Source organism: Dipodomys ordii, unplaced genomic scaffold (assembly GCF_000151885.1).
Source record: "Dipodomys ordii isolate 6190 unplaced genomic scaffold, Dord_2.0 Scaffold104, whole genome shotgun sequence".
Lineage (NCBI taxonomy): Eukaryota > Metazoa > Chordata > Mammalia > Rodentia > Heteromyidae > Dipodomys > Dipodomys ordii.
The window spans coordinates 3883372-3902084 of NW_012267320.1; the positions used below are offsets into that span (position 1 = coordinate 3883372).

Genomic DNA, 18713 nt, shown 5'->3' on the forward strand with positions numbered 1-18713 from the left:
CTCAGTTCCTGTACACAGCCTCATGGACATCTAACTGCGGATTCAACTCCCAAATCAAGATAACTGAATAACAATGATCAAATAAAATGATCTAAAATAACAATGATCAAATGTGGAAGCCTAGCCACAAGGAATTCTAGTAAAGTTGAACACTACAACTTTCCAGCAACTTATATAATTGCCTTCAAGACAAGAACCATGACATTTACGCCAGATCCCTCAAATCTCCTGGCAGTGTATGTGTGGTAATGATTCAGTAATGAATAATAAATGAATGCATGAATTTTATTAGTGAAGTTCCTCCTTTTTTTTTTTAGAATATATTGGATACAGTACTCTGCATCCAAATAATTAGAAATCAGTTGTTCAAGTCTCCTACTGGTTTTTGTTTATTTGTTTGTCAGCCATGGGCCCTGAACTCAGAGCCAGGTTGCTGTCCCTGAGCTCTTTTTGCTCAATGTTAGTGTTCTACCACTTTGAGCCACAGTGTGACTTCTGATTTTCTGGTGACTATTGGAGATAAGAGTCTCACAGACTTTCCTGCCTGGCCTGGCTTTGAACTGCAACCCTCAGATCTCAGCCCCCTGAGTCGCTAGGATTACAAGCAAGAGCTACCAGTGCCCAGCTCCTACTGTTTTTAAGTAGAGAAACTTTCCTTCATCACTACCATCCATCAAATTTCCTCCCCTATTTAGTGAGCCTCTACTGGCTGCTAAAGATTATAAATTTGTGTCTACCAAAATTCAATGTTCGTACCTAATCTTCCAGGGAAGGTCACAAGGGTGGAGCCCTCATGGAAGGATTTAATGTCCTTTATTCTTTCTTTTTAAATATATATGTACACACATATATTAAGTTTATATGAAGTAGTTGTACAAATGAGTTGTTATTCAACAAAGCAGTTCATGACCACAGTGCATCTTGATCAATGTCACCCCTTTCAACATTCTCACCCATCCCTCCCAACCCCCTCCTCTCCTCACTTTTAATTTTTTAGGTTATACATTGATTTTTTTTTTACTACATTCTCCCTTCTTTTCCCCCCCCTTCATTTATCTAACCACTTCAACCTTGACCCTATTCCATCCTTTTTTTTGGTCGTGGGGCCTGAACTCTGGGTGTGGACACTGTCCCTCAGCTCTTCAGCTCAAGGCTAGTGCTCCACTACTTGAGCCATGGCATCACTTCTGGCTTTTTCTGCTTGTGTGGTGCTGAGGAATCGATCCTAGGGCCTCATGCATGCAAGACAAGCACTCTGCCACTGAGCCACCTTCCAGCCCTATGCCATCCTTTTTAATTACCTGTTTCCTGGTGTTTATTTTGTCAAACTATAGTTTAGCCTTTCTAAGGAATTATAATGCTTGAGTTTGCCCCTGAATCTACTATATTTTAGTTAATACATTGTATACACTTGCATATCGCCCGAAATGTTTACTTATATATGTACATATTTATAAACTAACTCTGGCTTCCACATATAAGAGAAAACATGCAACTTTTGTCTCTCTGGGCCTGACTTACTTAACATATTTTTTTCCAGGTCCTTCCATTTCTTTGCAAATAATACAGTATCATTCTCCCTAATGGATAAGTAAAATTCCATATATATATATATATATGCAATATATATGTGTATATGTTATATATATATGTGTGTGTGCAATGCAGTATATATATGTGTGTGAATATATATGTATATATTGCATTTTCTTGATCCACTTTCCTTTGAGGGGCATCTGGGCTGATTTCAAACCTTGGCTATGATCAACAGTGCTGCAGTGAACATGGTTGAGCTAGTAGTATACTAGAGCCCTTAGAGTGAGGTGAAGAGACCAGCATTCTTTTTTTTTTTATTAGCATTCTTTTCCTTTATACCACATGAGGTAGAACTAGAAGGTACTGGCTATAAACAGAAAGTAAGCATTCACCAGACATGGAACCTGCATGGTATTCCAGCTTCTAGTGGTGAGAAATTATTGTATACAAGCTTCCTAGTTTGTTTGTTTTTGACAATTTTGTAGTAACAGCCCAAATGGACTAAGTTACCAGCTAATGTTGTATAAAAGTGTATGTGTGTGTGTGTGTGTATGTGTAAAAACTATATATATATATTATATATAGGTATAAATACACATAATTATTTATATTATTTTACCTATTTGGCCAACCTCTAACATTTTTTTAAATGAGAGAAAGAGAGAATTTTTGAAGATGAAGTAAGTTCATGTTCTCTTTGGAACACATTAATAGGCAAGTCTTACACTAGTGCAATCACTTGCTCTAAGTAATAATTTATCAAGCCAGAGAGAATGGAACAAATTATGGATGTGAAAGTATCCAGGGGTCTCTATAGTCTACTTTTAATCCATTCAATTTCCTGCTACAGTAGAATTTCTTCCATTTGTGTCAATCCTTTGGGGTCAGCACATAGCAAAGTTCCCTTAGTTTCTGGAAACTTCTCACTTTAAAACTCCCAACCAAGCAGGTTGTCTCCTGCTGGGTGGTTAATGAAACTGGTAGGCATGCAGCTTCCTCCTGGTTGCCATGTCAACGACCAGGCTGCTGGGCCTTCTGGAAACAGAAAAGAACAGCAAGTGCGGGCCCATGCATTCCACCCTGGCTTGCAGATTAAAGCAGCTGTCAAGCCAGGGTGAAGGATCAGTGGCCAGGCAGAGTCTGTGGAGAAGAGACGGAAGGCTCCACCGTGAAACTCTGAGATGTAAGTCATTTCTCTACTTTTCTTTGCTGTTTTGGTTTTTTTTTTAGGCCAGTCTAGTTTTATAGAAAAATTTTAATAGCTTCAGAATTCCTGCTACATGACAGGAAAGTTCTGAGGTGGTTTGAAGAGCCACCATCAGGGCTGTCTCCTTGTAGCGTTAGCACTCCCCGAACGTAGAGTATGTGGATGGAGACCATAAAAGACTGTTGTAGACTTTCAAGCGTGTGAGTTAACCTTTTCACTGAGATTCTGCCTTTAAAAGGCAATATTTTGAGTGCATTAAGCAAAGAATGAAGTAGTCTTCTCATTTAGCCACTCAATAGAGAAACTCACTCAAAGCAAATAGAATAGTTATCTTCTCGGGACCTGAAAATCTTGTTTCTATTGAAAACATCTGGTTATAGTCTTCTGTTAGTCTTCATTACTAATTAACCATTAAGTAAAAGATATCTAACAGATTTCTTTTTCTTACTGTGACTGCAAACAATGAAAACTAGGCACTGGTAAAGCATCAGCTTTGTTGGTTCTCTGTTTATATCTTTTAATAGTATATATTTGCTGCCATTTAGATACCAAGTTTTATAGTGTTTGCTTATTAGAAAACATAGATAAGAAAAAACAATAACCTTAGACATAGCTAACATTTGGATTAGAAAGTTAACTTAAAAAATGGTGCTTGTATTCAAAAGTGGAAAAAATATGACAAATAATGATAATAAAGATAAGAAAGGAGGAGTGTTTTAATTCAAGTCTAATAGTCTGTCCACAGTCCTGCCTGCAGATTTTATTGTTTATTAAACATGTCTTTGGGTATATTTTAGCAAAAATTATTAAACAATTTTTGTTGGTATATTTGTGGGAAAGACATGTTTCAAAAGCATTGTGCCTAATACTTATGAAAAAGTAAAAACTACCAAAAAACAAAAACCAGACCTTATTTGTCCAAAAACTTGCTTGAAAAAATTTTTAATGGAGAGGATGATCCTTGAGATGTTTGTACTTTTTCAGACTGAATAATGCAATATGTTTGGAAGAAAAACCAGATCTCTTCTTATTTTTTTCTGACACAAATTGGGCATTTTCTTAAAATGATGGTTCCAACAAAATATTTATAGAAATGAATGCTTTTCAACAGCTAACTTGGATTTCCCAACTTCCTTTCTACACTCGGCTTTCATTGTTTGAAAATGGTATTCAGGGGCTTGGAAGGTGGCTCAGTGGTAGAGCGTTTGCCTTGCATGCTTGAGGCCCTGGGTTCGATTCCTCAGCACCACATAAAGAAAAAAGCAGAAGTGGGCTACCACCACTACTCGAGAGCTGAGGGACAGCGCCCAGGCCCAGAGTTCAGGCCCCACGACCGGACCCAAAAAAGAAAATGGTATTCAATCTTTTAGAATTTAATGTCCAGTGGCTCTGGTCTGAGGCAGGAAGTTTGTGGATTCCAGTGAAGACAACAGTTAGATCACATTGCGTGGATTTGAACCCCAGGTGATCTACTCCATTGTCCTTATACTGATTCACTCATTGGTGATGTCACTTTTGCAAAGGCCTGTGTCATGGAAAGCTATGGCAGCTACATATTTTAGCTAGCATTTCCCAGTGGTTCTCACCCTTCTGTTAATATTAGCAGAGTCAATACTCCATTCATATTGATGAACCTAAACTTACTTATAAACCTAATTCAAAAGTGTTTCTTTTACAAAGAGTGCTTCTGAAATGTTTATGTGTAACAGAACCTGCTTAACTCCTCTGTCCCTCATTAGCATAGGTTTTCCACAGACATTTTCAGTTAAAGGCCAGAGTCTAGCAGTGAACTACACAGCAAGGAGTATTATCTGAGTCTGTATGTGACCCTGGGCTGGGAAACTGCGCTGTAATTTCCACTGTGACTCTTCAGTGTGTACTTGCCCGTCTCAGTGTGAGCTCTGGGACAAGCTCTTGGAACCTGGGAAAAGTAATTCATCTTCTTTGGGTCTCCATTTTCTAAGATGAAAATGAGACCATAATATCTACCTTTAGTATTATTACAAGTATTAAGTATTATAAAACATGTAAAACATTTACAACATTACCTGGCACAAAAGGAGCACTCATTACATCTTTTTATTAACAAATAAGGCCAGAAGCAGCTGTAATCACACCAGCTGTTCTGAAATCTGAGGTGGGAAGATCAGCCCTGGAGCTGAAGATCCGTCTGAACAAATGAGACTCATTCTTAAAAGATAAATACATACTCACATACATGCATATATTTTTTTTTCTTATTTCAGTCATTTTTAACATATTTGTAAATCTCAGTTTTAAAAAATGTTAAGTACCTTATATTTTCTTGACCATTGCTTTTATATTTAAGCTTAGGAACACAATGTGGAAGGACAGTAAAATATTTGGCGAATGTCTATTAGACATACAGAAAGAACTGCCAAGAACAATGTTACCTATAGGAGCCTGAAGTTTGGGGAAGAAGCTGGAAGCTACAGCCAGACTTGAGCTAATAAGCACCATGGCTGGAGCGTCACGCGAGCCTGGGGGGAGTGGCTATACATAGAGAAGGCCAGACCTTGAGTAGGGGCATGCAATCATGGGAAATGAGATGCCGGCCAAAGAAACAGATAGAGTAGCCATGGAAGACGCAAGAAAACCCAGGAGGATGGGTGTCACAGAGGGGCAGAGAGTTCTCTACTAAGAAAGAAAACTCTGTCAAATGATGGTGAGAAGCCAGGGGAATGAGATGGAGAAATTGATCATACTATCAAGACACACCACCAGTCTTAGTAAGAAGCTCTTTTTAATAAACTTAGTCTAGCATAGTGTAAGGAAAAATGAATACAGAGAGTTACCATCTCAGTAAACATCCTGTTAGTATAATACACATATCAAAATTATTAAGCTAACATTCGTGAATTATTATAAACTAAGGTCCAAATGCATTCATATTTTACTTAATGTCCTTAGGTAAGGTACTATATAGCTTTTAGTCTTCATTTGCAGACATTTACAAACTTTTCAAAATCTTTTTTTTTAAGGGAACTTCCATTTATTTATTTATTTATATTTTTTGGGGGTCCAGTCATGGGGCCTGAACTCTGGGCCTGGGCGCTGTCCCTCAGCTCTTCAGCTCAAGGCTAGCATCTACCGCTTGAGCCACAGCGCCACTTCTGGCTTTTTTCTTTTTGCTTATGTGGTGCTGGGGAATCGAACCCAGGGCCTCATGCATGCAAGGCAAGCATTCTACCACTGAGCCACCTTGCCAGCCCACTTTTCAAAATCTTTTAGATGCCAGGCACCTGTGGCTTCTGCTTGTAATCCTAGCTACTCCGGAGGCTGAGATCTAAGGATCACAGTTTAAAGCCAGCCTGCACAGGAAAGTCTATTAAGACTCTTATCTCCAACTAATCACCATAAAACAAACAAACAACTGGAAGTGGATCTGTGGCTCAAGTGTCACTGAGCAAAAGAAGCTCAGGGGCAGCACACAGGCTGTTCAAGTCCCAGGACCAGTATATTAAAAAATAAAAAACAAATCTAGAAAGCAACAATGATTAAGAGGCCCTTGGTTCTATTATTTGTATCTTAAACCACACAAGGAAAATGTTCCTTTTACTTTTCCAAAATGTGATGATTAGAACTTTAACTTGAACACAGATGAAAGGAAAAAGCCTAGTGCTTAAACATCTTGAGGTAATCATAGCTGAAGGTACTTTATGGGAATGTAATCATGTGCAATTGTAAGCAGAAGATCTGAATTCTCTTTTATTGTTCTGGAAGCAGGTAATTAAAATGTTAAAGGCTTACCAGACTTTCTTGTTTCTCATCTCCTAGCAAAGGGATTAGTGTCTTGCTCATTCTAGTTATCCTTGGCAACCTCACCTGGGATACTGGCCCAGTGGTTTGAGCAAACTTCCAAGTTAGCCCCAAGGCTGGACTCACAAACAGCAGGTTGAGACTTTCAACTGAGAGCATGGAGGGCAAGGGCTTTGTTGGCATATTGAGGGTGAAAGAAAAGCTTCAAAAGCACTATGCATAATATTTATGAAAAAAACTCAGAAGTGTCACGTTTACAAGTGTCTCAGAGACCTAGACAGTTGGTGTCGTGTATTCTTGGGTTCAGTATCTGAGGCAATAAACCTCAGAAAATACTCAGGAGAAAGAACTGCTGCCTGTACTGACATGTATAGACTTTCTTGTCATTATTCCCTAAACCAGCGGTGGGGAACATCTGGCCCCTAGGCCACCTAAGGCACCTTGAAATCATTCGGTACACGATGGGACAGACACAGATGCTACTATTATACTTCTCAGCAGCTCCTGCTCAAAGCCTGTTTCGATACCAGATGGCATTATAAATATCCAAGTAGCCCCTGGCAGAAGAAAAATCCCCAGTCCCTGCTCTGAGCAGGGACAACTCTTTATATAGCATTTATATTGTATTGGAGATAAGTAGTATAAAGAAAATCTCAAGTATACAGGAGGGTGTTGTCCGTGATAACAAGGTGGACTAGGGGGCCCCCTAGAGCAAACTGTCTGCGCATAATGAGGAACAACTGCATACTTACTAATTCTGTTCCTTGGAGCCCTGGAGGATGTTTGAGAGATGGGAGGACAGTGCTCAAGGGCTGACTTGGGGCTCAGGACACCCATCTAAGCAACTGTATCTCACCTTGTGTTCCTATTAAATGCCCAGGAAAGACCCAATGACCACCTTAAACTCAAACTCAGCTTCCTGGAGAAGTCACAGGAAGTATATGTGTGGGTGGCTCGAAGGACTTGTGCAATATGTCATTCAATGGCTTTTGGACTATTCACTGCCTGGGCACAGGGCAGTAAACTCGAATGGACACCTTCTCCCTCAGACATAAAAGCTCATGGATAAGTCCATGATAAAACTCCCTCAAAGAACATGAACTTTGTTTGCTGATTTGATGGATGAATTGACTGATTTGAGTGATGATGCTTTGGCTGCTCTTCAATTCATAGGCTCAAGTGATCCTCTTGCCTGGACCTTCCCAATAGCTAAACTATGGGGACATACCATCATTTCCTTTAAGTTAGGATTTAGGTAAAAGCAATTTTAAACATGTAATTTTAAACATCTGGTTCTTAAGAGGACTCAGCCTGATCTGAGAATCATGGTTCAAAGCCAGTCCAGGCAGGAAAGTCCGTGAGACTCTTATCTCCAATAAACTACTCAGAAAACTGGAAGTAGTGCTGTAGCTCAAGTGGAAGAGTACTTGCCTTGAGCTGAAGAGCTGAGGGACAGCATCCAGGCCCAGAGTTCAAGACCCATGACTGACAAAAACAAAAAAAAGAGGACTCAGCTTTTCTCTTGCTTTCTTGCTCTTTCTTTCTTTCTTCCTTTTTTTTTCCAGTCCTGGGGCTTGAACTCTGGGCCTGGGCACTGTCCCTGCACTCTTCAGCTCAAGGCAAGTGCTCTACAGCTTGAGCTACAGTGCCACTTCCGGTTTTCTAGTGGTTTATTGAAGATAAGAGTCTCACGGAGTTTCCTGCCCAGGCTGGCTTTGAACCATGATCCTCAGATCTCAGCCTCCTGAGTAGCTAGGATTATAGGCATGAGCCACCAGCACCCAGCTCAGGACTCAGCCTTTCTGAGTCTTGTCTGTCAATATAACCTAGGATGACAACCTTATAACACAAGGTTATAAGGGCAAAGCAGGATGTATTGGGATATATATATGTATGTATGTATATATATATGTATGTATGTATGTATGTATATGTATACCCAGATCCTGTCTCTCTGCAAGCCATAGAGTGGTTTCACCAACAGAGTGGCAACTTCAGTATCAGATATACTGAAAGTTCAGTGACTTGTACCAGGGCTGAGGAGTATGCTCTTGTGGAATGTGAAGAAGAAAGAAAAGACAACACTTATCACACTAAAAAAAACACTGGAAAGAGATCTGAATTAGCTTTCAGCTTCATGAGCTTTGAAATATTAAGCAACAACGACATCATTCCCTATTTTTAAATATCATCTTACACAGTGTTTATCTCAATCTACCTCCTGCAGCATACTCCTAGAACAGAGCCAAAGAAAAGAAAAATGCTAAAGGCCTTTTTTTCTCAAAAGCTTTTCTGGATCCTATACCTATAGATTTGCAAAATGTCTCGGTCTTTATCATATTCATAACATGGAGCAGGCCGCCTTCCTGACCACCTGAAGAGACCACACAGAGCTTCCGTCTCTGAGATTGAGCCATGCCTTTCTCATGGCTGCCAGGGTGCAGAGCACATGTCTCCAGCAAGGGAGTTCCCAGCTAAGTTGCGTTTTGTATGCTAAGAATGGATGAATGTGGCCCATTTGGGTTCTCCTGCTTCTTACACGGCTGGTTTTCTCTTAGAGGCTCAAGTAGGTGTCTCCATGTATGCATGGAGGAGAAAGGAGCCTGGTTGTAACCTAATTTCTTCAGTCTTACTCTCTTGGGTCTCACCATACTTAAGGATTCTAGATAGTGAAGTACATTCATCTGAACTGCCTGAAATTAGGAACCAGAAAATGGAAACTTTTAAAGAAAATATCAAGAAAAATGGGCTGGGAAGGTGGCTCAGTGGTAGAGCGCTTGCTTTGCATGCATGAGGCCCTGGGTTTGATTGCTCAGCACCACATAAGCAGAAAAAGCCAGAAGTGGTGCTATGGCTCAAGTGGTAGAGCTCTAGGCTTGAGCTGAAGAGCTGAGGGACAGCGTCCAGGCCCAGAGTTCAGGTTCCATGACCAACAAAAATAAAAATAAAAAAATATATATCGAGAAGAGCATTTTGAACTCACTGTCCTGTATCTTGTTGCTTCCCTCAGTTCAGTCTACCTGGCAGCCTTATAGTTCCTTCTCTGAACAAATCCAAATATCCCTCTCCTGATACAACCTTCACTGCCCCTTTTTTGGTCTCTTTCAAGGGTCTTCTAAGGGGTTCTGACATCAAAGGGGATACACAACCAGCCAAGTCAGTAGAGGTAGTGTTGAAAATTTGCTGATTTTCAATTTTACTTTTTTTTTAATTGTGAAAATATCTACAGAGGGGTTACAATTACATGGGCAACCTTGCCAAGCATTGTTGCCTCCTCCTTTGTTTCCCCTTCCCATCCCTTCCCCCACCCCCCAACCAATTTCACTTGATTTTAATCTCAGATTTTATGTGTATGACTTACAATACTTACATGGATCTATAGGAGAGTTAAAATTTTTTATTGATGAGTTGAGGATCACAGGAGTTTAGAGACCAAACTATTGCCAGCATAAAGTCTCAATCTTCAGCTTGGCAGCAAGGTCCTGTTTAACCCTACTCTGCCAATGCTTTCAGTTCATGGGCCTTAGGACATCTGGTGCATGCTCTGAACACATCAACCACTTCAGTCATTCTGAGATTTTGCCCAGGAAGTGGTGCTGTAGCTCAAGTGGTAGAGCGCTCGCCTTGAGTTGAAGAGCTGAGGGACAACGCCCAGGCCCAGAGTTCAAGCCTCACGACCGACAAAAAAACAAAACAAAACTATATAGAGCACTGAGATTTTTGCCCAAGTGACTCTTATCTCTGCACTGCCTTACTTCTCCTAGTCACAACTCCTTCTCTGCTAATCTTTCCTATTCCTTCTAGCCCAACACTTCATCTGCATCTTTCATCAATGCTACCAAAGATATCATCTTATCAGTCACCTGTTTGTTCTCAGTTTCTTGGGAAAATTTCAAGGCTTCTGAAGGAGATGTACTGTCTCCGAAGGAGATGTGCTGTCTCCTGTTTTGATTTCCATTGACTTAGGCTACTCTCTGGCATTGAATAAGTGTTCTCTGAGTGTTGAGTTCTCATTTTCTATTCAGAAAACAGCATGTAAATACCATCAGTTGCAGCCGAGCACTGGTGGCTCACGCCTGTAATCCTAGCTACTCAGGAGATCTGAGGATCACAGTTCAGAGCCAGTCCAGGCAGAAAGTCCGTGAGACTCTCATCTCTAATTAACAATCAGAAAACGGGAAGTGGCACTGTGGCTCAAGTGGTAGAGCGTTAGCCTTGAGCTGAAGAGGTCAGGGACAGTGCCCAGGACCAGAATTCAAGCCCCACCATCATCAACAACAACAAAAATCAGTTGCAAAACATATATTGACATAGCACCTGCTATATCAATCAGGGTAGCCTACTATTGACAAACTTCAAAACTTCCTACAATAGGAAGGCGTATGTTCCCTTTACATTGGACTAATATTGCTCAGAGAGAGAAGAGTGGCCCTTGCTCCACATGGCCATTCAGGGACTCAAAGCTTTTATCTACAGCTGTGCTTCTATCTATAGTTGTTCTAGGGCTCCTGGCCTATTCCATTGGTCAGAACTGTCATGTGGCATTACTTCACTATAAGGCACTTGGAAGTCCTATTCACTAAGTCTTTGTAGTGAAGTCCTGCACTGTGCCACGTGAGGAAGGAGAACATGGGTATTGGTGGACACTGGAAATACCTGATATACTGGAGTCTTAAGATATAGTGGCTTTAGAGAACTGTGACAAAAACTCAAATAATGTCAACACATCTAAGTTTTTAAAGCAAGATGCTGAAAACTAAGTATGGTCATCTGGTCTTGGAGCCTTTAAATCACAGACCATTTAAAAACTGGAGCAAATATTCAAAAATCAATACTAAACATTTTCTTTGTATTGCACCTGAAGAAATCTTAGTAACAACTAACACCAGCAACCATCTGCATGAAGCAAGGCCTTCCAAATTAGGCAGATACAGACATCAGTACTTCAAAACAAATTCTGTAGAGATTCTGTCTCAATCTACGATTACACCCAACATTTAGATCATGTTTATCCTTGGCTCCAATAGGCATGTCTCAAACTGGAAGCATCTGTTTATAAAAAGATATTATTTGTAAGGAGATACTGTGTCAGCAGGAAGATAGCATTCGGACCATTTTCCCCAAACACACTTGAGATGTCATAAAGAATAATGGTCTGAATTTTACAAACAATACAGATGTCGAAAAATATAATTAAAAAAAATCTAGGGGTAGGGTGGGGGGTGGGTAGGAAATGGGAAGGGATGGAAAGGGGAAACAAAGGAGGAGGCAACAATGCTTGATAAGAAATGTACATTATCTTGCCCTTGTAATTTTAACCCCTCTGTATGGTATTTTCACAATTTTAAAAAACTCTAGTGACATTATCTAAATCTTTGCAGCACTTAAAAGTCAAATGTGATTAAAAAATTCATTCAAGGGCTGGGAAGGTGGCTCAGTGGTAGAGCACTTGCCTTGCATGCATGAGGCCCTTATGATTCCTGAGCACCACATAAGCAGAAAAAGCGGGAAGTGGCACTGTGGCTCAAGTGGTAGAGCGCTAGCTAGCCTTGAGCTGAAGAGCTGAGGGACAGCACCCAGGCCCAGAGTTCAGGCCCCACGAATGGACCCCCCAAAAAAAATTCAAAAGTGAGTTTAATTTGAACTTAGAAATGATTTTTATTTTAAAAGTAGAAAAGCAATTAAGAAAAAGATCCAAATGAAGAAAGTGGAAAAAGGGCTGTAACCTAAGATATAATACTGGGGTTAAGGGCTGAAGAAAGACAGGACTTGAGAACCTTAGGAAAGATATTTAAAAGCCAGGACTGGAGTGTCTCTGGCAAGGATGTCTATCACAAATGCAGTCCCCAAAGTGTGTCCCTGGAAGATTCTGAGGAAGTACACATAAAGGGTCTCCCAGTAAATGAGACATTTTAGAATCCTGAGTGCATCCCACAAAGTGAGCGTGATAGTCTGCTTTCTGTTACTGCAAGTACTGAGGCTAGATACTTTATGAAGAAGAGAGGTTTAGTTAGATCATACTTTGGGTGGCTAAAATATCCAACCAGCATTGTGTCAGCTTTAGTGAGGGCCCCATGACAAATGGCATCATGGTAGGAGCATGCGAGAAAGACAGCCCATGGTGAAACAGAAAACCAGAGCTCAGGGAGATGTCAAAACCAAGACTCTCACTTGAAGTAATCAGGGTCTCATGAGAACCACATCAATTCCTTTAGAGGGCAATGCCTTCCATAACCTAACTACCTCACAGTAGGTAGAAATCCCTTAGAAATCCCACTACCTCTTCCCAATGCCACACTGGGGACCAAGCTTCTAACACAAACCACATCCAAACCACAACAGTGAAACTTATACCTGTTCCAGTCCCTGGGCCCCCTGAGCACTTACGGGGTCCAGACAGGGCCTCCATTATTGGAAAGTCATGGTCAAATCCTTTCGGGAACTTTCAGTGCCTGCGTTCCAGCAAATCAGTGTACTTTACTCTCCAACCCTTTTTCTCTTTCCTATACACCGCAGAATCCATTTGTGAATGAGGCAGACACTTTCTCACCAGGTTGAAGGCTGATGTGTAGCTCTCCCTCCCTTTCTTTTCAAGGCTGAGATCAGAAAGGACCAATGGCACTGACAGTATTCCTAGCTCTGAGGAGTCAGGGTTACTGGGACGTGAAGTCCCAGAAACCTTGGATGGAATCTGGGACAGCTAATAATCTAAAATTATCCTGTCATTAATAAACGCTTCCCTTTTTCTTATTAAATGGGATAGTCAACAACACATCCTAACACCATGAAAAAGATGATAAGCTTCTTGTCCATGGAGAACCTGCAGCTCTCCATGTTTCTCAAGTTGTTTTTTTTAAATTACGAAAGTATCTGCTAATAAATCCTTTAAGAAAATTCTGTGCCAACTTCAAACTCAGCAGAAAATATTGTAAATACCCTATCTAGTCTTCCCAATGATTGATTCAACCAATCTTCTTGCCTTCTTTTCTTTTCCTCTTTCTTTTTTCTCCCCTTCCTCCTTCTTTCTTCCCTTCCCTTGCTTTCAATATTTCCTTGGTGGGGGGCAGAGTACAATTAAGAACTACTTTTGTTGGGTGCTTGGTGGATTATGCCTGTAATCCTAGCTACTCAGGTGGCTGAGATCTGAGGATTGTGGTTCAAAGCCAGTCTGCGAGACTCTTATCTTGAGTTAACCATTAGAAAACTGGAAGTGGTGGTGTAGCTCAAAGGGATAGAGTGCTAGCCTTGAGCAAAAGAGCTCATAGACAGCCCCTAGGCTGCAAGTTCAAGCCCCCTGATTGACAAAAAAAAACTTTAAAAAAGAACATTTTTAGAGTCTAGAGTCATTGATTTAAAAAAAACAAACATCTGTTATGCCATGATTTCACAGGGAACATGTTCCCGCAGTGCATGTATTTTCTACCAGGGTCTCACAATATGCTTCCCTGAGCAGAACAGGCTACTATTGCATCAAACCCAGATTCCTGTTAAGCTTCCTTCTTTTTTCTGATTAATTTTCCTGCAGACATTTCAGAAAACTATCTCAGCTATCAGCGTGCTTATTAATAAGCTCAATCTATGCATTATTTTTCTTGTTAAGACTCTTGCCCCTTAACCTGCTTGTTTATACACTGCCAACAGCATGCTGGGTAACACTGTAGTCTTGAATATAACCATGGGAGTGACATTTGTGAGGTCCTTTTCAACAGTACCAATTCCTTTGATGTCTGCAAAGACACTTCTTTTGAACAACTTCATTTTCTAAAAGGTCTATATATATATATATATATATATATATATATATATATATCTGTCTCAGTGTAGCTAGCCCTTCTCAGCTCAGCCTTGCTTGTCTTCCTTCCCCCTTTGAGCATAAAGCCCTGGAGCCCAGCACCCAGGCTCTGTTTACCTTTGTTTCTTCTGCTTGGCCTAGGCTAGGGACTGGCACAAAGTCCATGCTTGGCCCTTGCTGACACTCCTCACCTTTCTGCTCTGAATTTTTGTATGCGGGCCTGTCTTGGCCCTGTGGCTGATGTGACACACAATTAGAAACATTAGAGCCAGCATAAAGGCTGACTCCTGAAGGTTCTGGGCTGTTTCCCCAGGACTGGCAAAGTGCCTGTCATGCAATCAGCTCCCAGTAAATATGGGGTGAATGAATGAATGAACAAATACAGTTGCTGTTCAAGTTATCATTGCTGTTCAAGTTTGCTTGGCTAAGCTTATTTTAGCCTCCCTGTAGCCTATCTGGTGAAGGACAGGAATGGATCCATCTCCTTGAGCACTCTACCCCCTTCCTCCATCCCCGAGGATGCTTTGACACCTTGTGACCTCATCTTGTACCAGAGTGTTGCCTAGAACTTTCCAACTACTGCTATATTCCATGGATATACACTTAACTTTTTCATCTATCATTCTGTGCCCATTTCCTGTCTGTAGCTGTGGGCCTCCCTAGATATCGTCTCATCCCAAGTATCTCTATTCCTCTGGTGTTTGGTAAACATAGAAAAGTTGACTTAATGTTTGTCTTCTATTACTAGGTAATTCAAGAGAAACTCTGATCCTTTTTACACAACTGAAACCTGGTGCCTTCTGCCATAATGCTTGTGTTGTTCTAATAACACCACAGAAGAAGACCACACATGGATTACTAGTCAGGCATGGGCATTGCTGTTATTCTTTAAAACATGAATATTTTCCTACAGTATTGAATTCATTTAGCAGTGCTTATATATTGCTTAGTTTGGGGACAAAAGTCAATTCATACAATTTGCTCTGAGATAAGAAAAGATCAAGGAAGGTGATTTGTCTTTCATTTTGTTAATGGTGGATAATCAACTACCTATTCATATAGTTATAATTATATATCATTACAATGAATATATAAGTATATTTATAAGGGGTTAGGAAAGGGATGGAGTTACATAAACAGATTGATATTCTCAGGGAGGAAGTAGAGGCACATTTGTCTAGTTAGAAATATAAGTTTACCATTAACTCAATGTTTTATTGCTATTCATGCTATGCAGTTTAACAGGCAGTGCGTGGGTAGCAGAATCCTACAAGGAACTGTTTGTCTTTGAATTCCAGGAAGTCAGATACTGAAGGGAGGAAGGCATGTGCATATCTAGGGAGATTACAGGTACTAAATACTAGTAATTGAATGTTTGAAGGATTTGCTCACTCATGTAACTCTGCCAGGCCCCTGCCCATAGATAGGCCGTGGTAGGTCTTCTTGCTGGCATAGGTACCAGCTCTCTTAGCATATGAGTCTCACTGTCAGCACACCTCACTGGAAGAGCTGAGAGATGGGGCTGCTGCTTCTCCTGAGGCTCTGAGCTAAAATATTGCCTGTCTTCAGTCGAATTATTCGACTTTTTTTGGGGGGGTTCTGGTCGTGGGGCATGAACTCTGGGCCTGGGCGCTGTCCCTCAGCTCTTCAGCTCAAGGCTAGCACTCTACCACTTGAGCCACAGCGCCACTTCTGGCTTTTTTTCCCTGCTTATGTGGTGCTGAGGAATCGAACCCAGGGCCTCATGCATGCAAGGCAAGCGCTCTACCCCTGAGCCACCTTCCCAGCCTCACCAGACATTTATTATAAGCTGTGTATTTCTGACAAGAGGCTGTGGTTAAAAACAAAGCTGCATATTTTATTTCAGGTGAATAAACGATGAACTGCCTCATGAAGCAGAAACAGGAACATTCTGGTCCATGCTGGACAAGAATGGCACCGCCTTCTAGTCTTTGCCTCCTTCTTTTCAGTGCACTGGGGGTCTTTGCACTTGACCACTTCATGAAAGGTCAGAAGAACAGCACACTTATTTTCACAAAGGAAAACACCATTCGGAACTGCAGCTGCCCTGCAGACATCCAGGACTGTGACTACAGTCTGGCCAATCTGATATGCAGCTGCAAAACCATCCTGCCTTCTGCAGCAGAGCAAACCAGCTACAGTGGCCATCTGACCATCTGGTTCACCGACACATCAGCACTGGGCCGCCTCTTGAACTTCACACTGGTTCAGGACCTGAAGCTTTCTCTGTGCAGCTCCCACACCCTCCCCACTGAGTACCTGGCAGTGTGTGGATTGAGGAGGCTTCGCATCAACACTGAGGCCAAGCATGCCTTCGCAGAGCAGAGCCTGCTCATCCACAGTGGAGGAAATGGCTGCTCCAAAGAGACACCCGAGTTGTTACACAAAGGCTGGCAAACGTGCATGTTTATTTCATTCCTAGATATGGCTCTTTTCAACAGGGACTCATCTTTAAAATCATACAGTGTTGAAAACATTTCTAGCATTGCCAATGATTTCCCTGACTTTTTTTACTTTAAGACCTTCCCAGTGCCAAGCAACAGAAGCTATGTTGTCACAGTCATTTACTAATGTTATACCTGTGTCTCGCTGCCCGGAACTTTGATAAACGATGGATTCTTCAAATAAAAAAAAATCTGGGAATAAGGCCAGGAGATAGGTATCTACCTCTAACTGTGTCTTTTCCCTCAGCCTCCAATCCTATCAGAACCCACTTACAAATAACTACTCCTTTTTGCTCTATGCTCAACCTTAGGAACTATTTTGAAGAAAAAATTAATAGGAAGCAAGAACGAATGATTTATTCTTGAACTATATCTTAAAAGCCAGCTATAGGCTAGGTCTTTACAATTGGCAGCTCATGGAGAGATGTCAGATCAGGAGGGCTTTAGAAAGCAGCATTTGCATCAGGGATTGCTTACTAGAATTCAGTAGAGACATGAAATCTAAGAAAGATATCTTCTTTCAAAATACAGTAGTTCTGGTTAGCTATGGGGAATCCATTCCAAGACCCCAAAGGATTCCTGAAACAGCAGATAATACTGAACCCTATACCTTATACTGTTTATTCTTGTACTTTCAGACTTGTGATACAATTTAATTTATAAAGTGGGTATATTAAGACTGCAACAGAAAATAACATACTAAAATAAATTTGTGGGAGTGTGCTCACTTGGTTTTACTTAAAAATATCTATTATACTGTATTCGCCCTTCTTCATCCTATAGTTATGTAAAGTGACAGCACCATAACAAAAGCATCTTATGATTTCTGTTTGGCATAAATTGCCAGCATTGCTACTTTGTGCTTATTATTAAGGCCCTTATAAAGTAGAGGTGTCTTGAATATAAGCAAGGCCATTCTGCAACAATCAATCTGACAACTCAGACAGTGATTCATGAGTAAATAGTGTACATGGTGTAGATATGATAGACAAACTGATGGCTCCTGTCCAGGTAGAATGCTGCATAAGACTGAATTCATCAGGGCTGGGAAGGTGGCTCAGTGGTAGAGTGCTTGCCTTACATGCATGAGGCCCTAGGTTCGATTCCTCAGCTCCACATAAGCAGAAAAAGCCAGAAGTGGCTCTGTGACTCAAGTGGTAGAGCGCTAGCCTTGAGCTGAAGAGCTGAGGGACAGCGCCCAGGCTCAGAGTTCAGGCCCCTTGACTGACAAAAAACAAAAAAAGAGATTTAAAAATCTATGAATTGTCTGTGAGACTAGCTCTCCAAAATAACTGGCATAAACCAGGCTGGAAGTGTGGCACAAATGGTGGAGTCCCAGATAAGCAAGCACAAGGCCCTGAGCTCAAAATCTAGTAAGGCCAAACATACAACAACAAAAGAAACATTTGCTCTATCTCAAACTTTTCCTGGAGCACTGCCAAACTCCAGGGAAAGTTTTCGTCTAGTGATTCTCTTTCATCTCCTCCTTTTTCACTGCATCTTGTATCTTTGTTCCCTATCATCCAGTTCCTCCTTATCTCACATCCTTGTCCTCTTCCCTGGGGTTCTCTTTTTCTTTTCTTCACAAATCAGAACTTAAGATTAATATCAACAGAATTATTCACTTAAATTAGGGAATGACCTGGGAGTTTAACAATCGCTTGTAAAGTTAATGTACTCAAATTACTGATGTATAACAAAGGAACTTTCAGTGCTCTTTCCATTTGGAAGTATAAGATTGGAAGGTTAACCAAATGACATCATGCATGTTGATCAAAAGCAACTAAAGCAAACTTTCTGTTAAAAATTTGAGTTTATTCACCACTATACAAAGCAAATTTCCTCTCGTGGAGACCCAACTTCGGTTAAGAGGAATGTAAGGATTACATGGTGAGGTGCAGCACACTACCTCAGCAGTAAGGCTTGTCTAGCA

General features: G+C 41.0%; 1 protein-coding gene across 1 annotated transcript; it reads left to right on the forward strand.

The window, feature by feature from the left end:
* Positions 1 to 2634: 2634 nt before the first annotated feature.
* Positions 2635 to 17831, forward strand: LOC105994062 (chromosome unknown open reading frame, human C21orf62). The gene is made up of 2 exons (XM_013027477.1): positions 2635 to 2719; positions 16183 to 17831. The coding sequence occupies exon 2, from the start codon at positions 16194 to 16196 to the stop codon at positions 16905 to 16907; it is 714 nt and encodes a 237-aa protein (XP_012882931.1). The 5' UTR covers positions 2635 to 2719; positions 16183 to 16193; the 3' UTR covers positions 16908 to 17831.
* The last annotated feature ends 882 nt before the right edge of the window (positions 17832 to 18713 follow it).

Bases quoted from the DNA above. Each gene is read 5' to 3' on its own strand.
- LOC105994062 (XM_013027477.1), top strand. From the start codon at position 16,194: ATGAACTGCCTCATGAAGCAGAAACAGGAACATTCTGGTCCATGCTGG.